General features: G+C 41.1%; 1 protein-coding gene across 28 annotated transcripts in view; it reads left to right on the top strand.

Moving 5' to 3' along the window:
* Positions 1 to 8,987, top strand: part of LOC123757622 (CLIP-associating protein 1) — a 714,204-nt gene that overhangs the window by 7,401 nt on the left and 697,816 nt on the right. For all 28 annotated transcript variants that reach the window (XM_069326976.1, XM_069326979.1, XM_069326971.1 and 25 more), the window contains exon 2: positions 108 to 489. In XM_069326976.1, the coding sequence (XP_069183077.1) occupies positions 313 to 489 (177 nt within the window). In that variant the 5' untranslated portion in view covers positions 108 to 312. The remainder of the gene's footprint in view (positions 1 to 107; positions 490 to 8,987) is intronic.

The raw sequence follows: 8,987 nt of genomic DNA, 5'->3' as shown, positions 1-8,987 counted from the left end.
TTTTTTTAGAACTGTGCACTCTAAGGGTTGATTTTGTTGTCAATGATTTAAGTGACATGCCATTAAAGGTGATATCTTTATTTTAATTATTTTTTTTTCAATTTCAGGGCTTTGACAATAGACTGAACTGAGATTACAGCTGCTGCTAGACCGAGTTGGGAAGCAGCCCAGTGCCAGGGCTCAGCATTGTGTTTGGTGCTGCTATCATGTTAGTGTAATGAGGTCTTGTACCTAGCAGATGTCAAATGGTAGTGAATCAGTGATAACTTATTAGATAATTAATTTTAGTAGTATTTTAAAGAAATAATCAAGATGTCTCAACTGGATCTGTTTACCCCATTGTTGGGAACTTCGGATACTCGCAAAAAGATCGCTTTGGGCACTGACATCATCAACTACTTAGGAGTGCCATCTAATAGCATCGAGTGTGATGATATTGGACACTTTATTGATGCACTTGTTCCTTGGCTACAGAGCAGCAATTTTAAGGTATGTGTTAGCAATTTGTTGTTATTAGCTGTAATGACCACAGATGTCGTCATCTCCCACTAGTCTGGCTCACACAAGCTCACTCCTGGACTCCACTTTTTCAGCCACTGGTTGTCTAATGTAATGTCTCCATATTTTCTATCATTCCTAATTTTTAAATTCTTAATGGAGTTTGCTTCTATAATTTGGTCATTTTGTTTGTCATTTCTGGCATCGCCAAGGCTCGTCTGCCTTTTGAGAGTCCATCCCTGCCCTCTTGTTCTATTGGTATTCATTGTGAGTATATTATATTTTCCATGTTAATTCCTCTTAAGTCAGTGGATTCAAACTATTTGCTATTTCAGGCTAGATTTCATATGATTCTACATAATGTAGAATATGATAAGGAAGATTTGATCCTGAGATAATTTGGGTCCCAGGTATTGATAAAATGTGCCTTTTATTGCTCCATTCACTTATTATGTCTAAGACATTTTGAAGTGCATGGCATCTTTTATACAATTCTTACACACACTTCTAACTTGGCATTATCTGATTATCTGCAAACATGTTCATATAACCGACTCCCTCTCTGGAAAGTTCCGGATCAGCCGGGCTGTGGTAGGTATGTGGGCCTGCGGGCCGCCCAAGCAACAGTCTGGTGGACCAAACTCTCATGTCAAGTCTGGCCTCGGGCCGGGCTTGGGGAGTAGGAGAACTCCCAGAACCCCCCATCAACCAGGTATCAACCAGCCCATCCTGTTTTGGTAGTACTTACAGTAACAACGAGGACCGTCATATACATACCGACGAACAACGAAATTAGAATGTAGAAATCGGCACTGAGTTGGACAAACCGGAAAATTAATTATTACTTGTGTTGCTTTGACAGACTAACCTAACCTTCCTAGGCCTAATACACAATATCTGAGTCCTAATATAATACACGTGTGTGCTATACTAGGCCTAGAAATATTTGATTCTTTTTTTAAGAATTCATTACTAGTCAGTATACTACTATAAACAACTAAGTACGTACGAATTTGTGACTATTGACGATCGTCACAATAGGTATTATCTAAACAGGAGGACGGGTTGGTTTATGTGGAAAATGAAAATTACTGGTGCAAGAACTAAACCTTGTGGTACTCTGTCAGTAATATTTATCGACTCATAAATTGCCCTGATCACTGCTCATTTTTGCAAGGACAATGCATTAAGGACACACAGGCCTACACACACATTCAGATGTAATAGGCTACCCGCCTACACCCACAGACGCCATGTAGTGTAGGTGGATATTACAAAGGGTTTAAAGATATCTAATTCAATTTGAGTTGCCATTCTCGATCTTAGTTATATAATAACCGATCCTTCAAAGAGTGATGGTACTTGGAGCAGGTGTTTGGTCTAAGGTATAAAAAAATGAACTGTTGGACCCTCAAAAAGTTCACATTTTGTATAACTGAATTAGCCCAAATGGGATATTATAAGAAAAGAAGAGCTGCTAAAGACCCATACCCGCCTAGGCCTTCCAAAGCCCATTGTTTATCATAGTCCTAATACAGTGTAAGTGTGCATACTAGACCTAGGAAGTGTAAGTGTGCCATACTAGACCTAGCAAGTGTAAGTGTGCCATACTAGACCTAGGAAGTGTAAGTGTGCCATACTAGACCTAGCAAGTGTAAGTGTGCCATACTAGACCTAGGAAGTGTAAGTGTGCCATACTAGACCTAGCAAGTGTAAGTGTGCCATACTAGACCTAGCAAGTGTAAGTGTGCCATACTAGACCTAGCAAGTGTAAGTGTGCCATACTAGACCTAGCAAGTGTAAGTGTGCCATACTAGACCTAGCAAGTGTAAGTGTGCCATACTAGACCTAGGAAGTGTAAGTGTGACATACTAGACCTAGGAAGTGTAAGTGTGCCATACTAGACCTAGGAAGTGTAAGTGTGCCATACTAGACCTAGGAAGTGTAAGTGTGCCATACTAGACCTAGGAAGTGTAAGTGTGTCATACTAGACCTAGCAAGTGTAAGTGTGTCATACTAGACCTAGGAAGTGTAAGTGTGCCATACTAGACCTAGCAAGTGTAAGTGTGCCATACTAGACCTAGGAAGTGTAAGTGTGACATACTAGACCTAGGAAGTGTAAGTGTGCCATACTAGACCTAGGAAGTGTAAGTGTGCCATACTAGACCTAGCAAGTGTAAGTGTGCCATACTAGACCTAGGAAGTGTAAGTGTGCCATACTAGACCTAGGAAGTGTAAAGTGTGCCATACTAGACCTAGGAAGTGTAAGTGTGACATACTAGACCTAGGAAGTGTAAGTGTGCCATACTAGACCTAGGAAGTGTAAGTGTGACATACTAGACCTAGCAAGTGTAAGTGTGCCATACTAGACCTAGGAAGTGTAAGTGTGCCATACTAGACCTAGGAAGTGTAAGTGTGCCATACTAGACCTAGCAAGTGTAAGTGTGCCATACTAGACCTAGGAAGTGTAAAGTGTGACATACTAGACCTAGGAAGTGTAAAGTGTGCCATACTAGACCTAGCAAGTGTAAGTGTGCCATACTAGACCTAGGAAGTGTAAAGTGTGACATACTAGACCTAGGAAGTGTAAGTGTGCCATACTAGACCTAGGAAGTGTAAGTGTGCCATACTAGACCTAGGAAGTGTAAAGTGTGCCATACTAGACCTAGGAAGTGTAAGTGTGACATACTAGACCTAGGAAGTGTAAAGTGTGCCATACTAGACCTAGGAAGTGTAAGTGTGCCATACTAGACCTAGGAAGTGTAAGTGTGACATACTAGACCTAGGAAGTGTAAAGTGTGCCATACTAGACCTAGGAAGTGTAAGTGTGCCATACTAGACCTAGGAAGTGTAAAGTGTGACATACTAGACCTAGGAAGTGTAAGTGTGCCATACTAGACCTAGGAAGTGTAAAGTGTGACATACTAGACCTAGGAAGTGTAAGTGTGCCATACTAGACCTAGGAAGTGTAAGTGTGCCATACTAGACCTAGGAAGTGTAAAGTGTGCCATACTAGACCTAGGAAGTGTAAAGTGTGCCATACTAGACCTAGGAAGTGTAAGTGTGACATACTAGACCTAGGAAGTGTAAAGTGTGCCATACTAGACCTAGGAAGTGTAAGTGTGCCATACTAGACCTAGGAAGTGTAAATGTGACATACTAGACCTAGCAAGTGTAAGTGTGCCATACTAGACCTAGGAAGTGTAAGTGTGCCATACTAGACTTAGGAAGTGTAAGTGTGCCATACTAGACCTAGCAAGTGTAAGTGTGCCATACTAGACCTAGGAAGTGTAAGTGTGCCATACTAGACCTAGGAAGTGTAAAGTGTGACATACTAGACCTAGGAAGTGTAAGTGTGCCATACTAGACCTAGGAAGTGTAAGTGTGCCATACTAGACCTAGGAAGTGTAAAGTGTGACATACTAGACCTAGGAAGTGTAAGTGTGCCATACTAGACCTAGGAAGTGTAAGTGTGCCATACTAGACCTAGGAAGTGTAAGTGTGACATAGGAAGTGTAAGTGTGCCATACTAGACCTAGGAAGTGTAAGTGTGACATACTAGACCTAGGAAGTGTAAAGTGTGCCATACTAGACCTAGGAAGTGTAAGTGTGCCATACTAGACCTAGGAAGTGTAAAGTGTGCCATACTAGACCTAGGAAGTGTAAGTGTGACATACTAGACCTAGGAAGTGTAAAGTGTGCCATACTAGACCTAGGAAGTGTAAAGTGTGCCATACTAGACCTAGGAAGTGTAAGTGTGACATACTAGACCTAGGAAGTGTAAAGTGTGCCATACTAGACCTAGGAAGTGTAAGTATTTCGTGTTCTCTACATAAGTAATAGTACAAAACTCGAACATTGATGGCTGCAACAGTCCATTTTTGTACGTTTGACCAAATAATTGGTCAAAACATTTTAGGCGGATGGTTTGTATTATAAACATTCTACACCTGGTTATATGGTGACAATTCAAACCTCCACGGGTGATATAATAGCAAACACAATAGTTCCACACACTGTTGAATTTTATGTTAGTCATTCATTAAATAATAAGTATCCTGCATCATTGTTGCGTTAAGCTGAGATTAGCATAACTCAGGCCCACGATGTTGGCCATTAAACATAATTCATACCACAATCTGTTCCTATACTGCCAAATATCTTTTATAATGTGTTGTATAAAATTTTTCATTTTAAACCAGAGTCCCAAACCTCTTTAAGTTATACTAATGTGCCTGGTTGTCGTTTCCGTAAGTACTGATCATCGTCTGCAAATCAATACCAGACAGGCAGCATACAATAAACTATGGCAATTTGGTGACTAGGAATCATCTGGTGACCATGTTCACCAATATTTTGCTCTGCAATGGTATAAATATGGTTTAGTATTAGGATTTAGATGTGTTTATGTGGCTTCATTGATGTTGGAAAGGGGTGAGGTACCCATTTGTCGGGATATGAGTGCTCGAGTTTCCGATCATTGGCTTTTATCTCACTTAAATGTTCAAAAGCCGGCGACCTTACCCTAAATAAACGAGTTTCTGGGGTCAGTTTTAATATGAGCTGATATACCATAGCAGGTCCTAGCTTGCAGTTATATTAAAACATAAGCATCGTTCCTAATAAACCCTAATCTTATTTAATAAGAGAGGGAAGGGATATATGTCGTTGAGTGGATAGGCAAGGGGTAGTTATTTAGAGATTGGCGTAAAAAAGAGAACTTGATAAACACCGCCAAAAGATACCTCACCAACCTGGCAGTCATTGACAGGGTAGACAGTGAGCAACGGCTAGTAAGAGCCTCGTTAACCAGACCACCAACCAAGAGGCCCCGTCAGAGGTAGGTAGATGATAATGGCGGGAATATGAGGAATCTAGGGCGCCACTGCACTAATTTTTCATGTGTTTAGATGCGAGACGAAATATTATCAGTGTCACGTACAGTGGTGTACGAGACACACCGCTGCCCCTGTAGAGAGAGGGAGGGGTGTGTCAAGACAGGTGGCTCTAGACATTCTGTGATGTGTCACGTGCATGTCTGTGTTGTGTCCACAACCAGGCTCTACGTGAAAAGTTTCCCCTCTACGTCGGGAAAGTTTCTCTTCTGCAAGAGGTAAAGGTGTCCCACAGTGCCATTGGAAAAGTTGTCTCGAAATATCACACCTAAAGTTGTCTAGGAGTCGCATCGTGAAAAGTTTGACCCTGTATATCTTCCTAATATTGGTATAGTTCTCATAATATTTCAGTGATTGTATTTTAGGAGTTGTAGGCTTAATTAATAAAAATAATCTGGATAAAATTTAATTGTATACATTGTTCGTTATAACTTTTGACTTGGCAGAAAGCAGCAGTAAAATCTCTATTTGTTTATCAATGGAAACAATGTGAAATGGAAGCAAAGAATTCGCCTAACCACAATAGCTGCATTTGAAAATCTTAATCCATTTATCTACTTAAAAAAAACTAAAACGAAAGTAACTTTATTATAACCCTTATAGGCTGGTACCAGTAGGTACCAGTCATTCATGGCAAGAAGGAAGTTACCAAGAGCATGAATCCTTGTCATCACTCATTAATTAGAATTATGTCTGGTGCATTGATCTAAAGCTTGGTGTCGAGGCTCTGTCAAACTTTTGACCCGTTTTGTCTGGGAACTCTCAGGGCAGGTGATATTTGAACGGATAGCTACCAAATACGGCTTAATTTCATAAATTTTTGATTGCGAAGGCACGTATATACTTACGAATCATAATTGTTTCAAGTGTATTGAGATAAGTGCATATGAACACTCGAGGGACACTTGAATCATATTATGAAAAAACACCTTTTAAAGGAGCTCCATATTAAGTGCATCCTGAAGTTTTCTCTCGTCTCTCATTTCCCGGAGTAGCAGGACCCCAACAATACTGGTTACATCAACTGGTCTGCGAGGAGTAGATGCTGTTGGTCGATGGTGGAGGGGTGGGTGGGGAGGCAGTGTGGGGGAGGGGGAGGGGTAGCCAATAGTCAGCTGAGCCGGTGAGACAGCACTTGTGGGCGTGGCATCCTTCGCTACATCACCGGCACTGCTTTTGTTTTTTACATTGTCATCTAACTTATTCCGTCGTCTGGGTAGCATCCTAGCTGGAAAGTTGGCGCGACATATTACTGTTTTGCAGTAGATATCTATCTAGAGATGAGGGTTCAGCTTACCCAGCTTCCTTGCTGGGTAAGCTGGACCCGCCTGCCTTGCTCCCTAGGGCCCAGGACCCGCCTGCCTTGCTCCCTAGGACCCAGGACCCACCTGCCTTGCTCCCTAGGGCCCAGGGCCAGTCTGTCTTGCTCCCTAGGGCCCAGAGCCAGCCTGTCTTTCTCCCTAGGGCCCAGGGCCAGCCTGTCTTTCTCCCTAGGGCCCAGGGCCAGCCTGTCTTGCTCCCTAGGGCCCAGGGCCAGCCTGTCTTTCTCCCTAGGGCCCAGGGCCAGCCTGTCTTGCTCCCTAGGGCCCAGGGCCAGTCTGTCTTGCTCCCTAGGGCCCAGGGGCAGCCTGTCTTGCTCCCTAGGGCCCAGGGCCAGCCTGTCTTGCTCCCTAGGGCCCAGGGCCAGCCTGTCTTGCTCCCTAGGGCCCAGGGCCAGCCTGTCTCGCTCCCTAGGGCCCAGGGCCAGCCTGGCTCGCTCCCTCAGGTTCAAGACACGCCTGCCTTGCACCCTAGGGGCTGTGGTGTAAGACCCATAGTAGCATCTGTTGAATTTGATGGCATGTCTCCGACGTAGAATTAATGTGGCTCAGAACATTAAGTAATGTCGTAAATTTAACCATCGGAAAATCCAAGTTTTTAAATGTTGCTTTATTTTAACGCTGGATTGTGTATTGCTTAAGTTTCTCATATCTTGGAACATTAATAAACACGGAGCTTATGCTGAATATATATATATATATATATATATATATATATATATATATATATATATGGCCAGTTTTATGTTCCAGCGCCTCAGTGTCGCTGTTCAGAGGGGAAATGCGTGTTGTATCTTGGGTACGCACCCGACCCCCGAGGAACTGGACGAGGTCTTCGAACACTGATTGGTATATTGTTATATTGTTATATAAGTGTGTGTTTTCTGTAAACTGTAACATTGCAATAAAATCAAATAAAAAAAAAAAAAAATAATAATAGGGGTGGTAGGAGAGGAAAAGATTAAAGTATTCAGTGAGAATCCACAAGGTCTTCTCTGAACACTATTTATTTTCTTCTTCGAGGATGTGGGTCCCTTTAATTAAACCAGTGGTGGTACCCCTTTATATATATATATATATATATATATATAGAGAGAGAGAGAGAGAGAGAGAGAGAGAGAGAGAGAGAGAGAGAGAGAGAGAGAGAGAGAGAGAGAGAGAGAGAGAATATGTTGTACTTAGTAGCCAGAACGTCGTACTCGGCCTACTATGCAAGGCCCGATTTGCCTAATAAGCTAAGTTTTCCTGAATTAATATATTTTCTCTAATTTTTTTCTTATGAAATGATATAGCTACCCATTTCATTATGTATGAGATCAATTTTTTGTTATTGGAGTTAAAATTAACGTAGATATATGACCGAACCTAACCAACCCTACCTAACCTATCTTTATAGGTTAGGTTAGGTAGCCGAAAAAGTTAGGTTAGGTTAGGTAGTCGAAAAACAATTAATTCATGAAAACTTGGCTCATTAGGCAAATCGGGCCTTGCATAGTAGGCTGAGAAGTGCGTTCTGGCTACTAGGTACGACATATATATATATATATATATATATATATATATATATATATATATATATATATATATATATATATATATATATATATTTATATATATATATATATATATATATATATATATATATATATATATATTTATATATATATATATATATATATATATATATATATATATATATATATATATATATATATATATATATATAAAATACACATACGGGTAATCCAGGCATTTGTGTACAATAACTGATAGTAGTAATTTGTAGTGTTTTCATAATGCAGAATGTTATACACAGGTTCCATGTTATCAGCCGTGTATGTTGTCGGTGTTCCGTTCCCCACCTTAACCTTGGGATGAATCAAACGATGGAATGATTTCTGCCAATATAATAAGCCTAACAAGGTTAAAGAAGATACTGTTAAATTTGACATTATCTTATTACGCGAAAGGGCGTCATGGCTTTCACCCGGTGGGTAAGCTGGCCCTCTAGCGTCGTCTCGGAAAACCATTTTAAAGCTCCACTGATTGTCAGTCTGGGAGAGGGCGAGTGGAGCGACCCAGGTAGCCTGCCTGGCTTGTCTCCACCACCCACGGGATCAGTATAATTCATGAGGTATAGGGTGCATGATAAATGACCAAACTAAGTGAGCTTACCTAACAAGGACTACTTTGAAGTGATGTCTTAAAATTTTATGCCACAACTTTTATGAAGTTGTGGCTTGATGCGGAAGTAACTTCTTCTGGTGCATTCTAC

This window comes from Procambarus clarkii, chromosome 19, assembly GCF_040958095.1.
Source record: "Procambarus clarkii isolate CNS0578487 chromosome 19, FALCON_Pclarkii_2.0, whole genome shotgun sequence".
In the NCBI taxonomy this organism is placed as follows: domain Eukaryota; kingdom Metazoa; phylum Arthropoda; class Malacostraca; order Decapoda; family Cambaridae; genus Procambarus; species Procambarus clarkii.
This window is presented reverse-complemented; position numbering and strand designations above follow the sequence as displayed.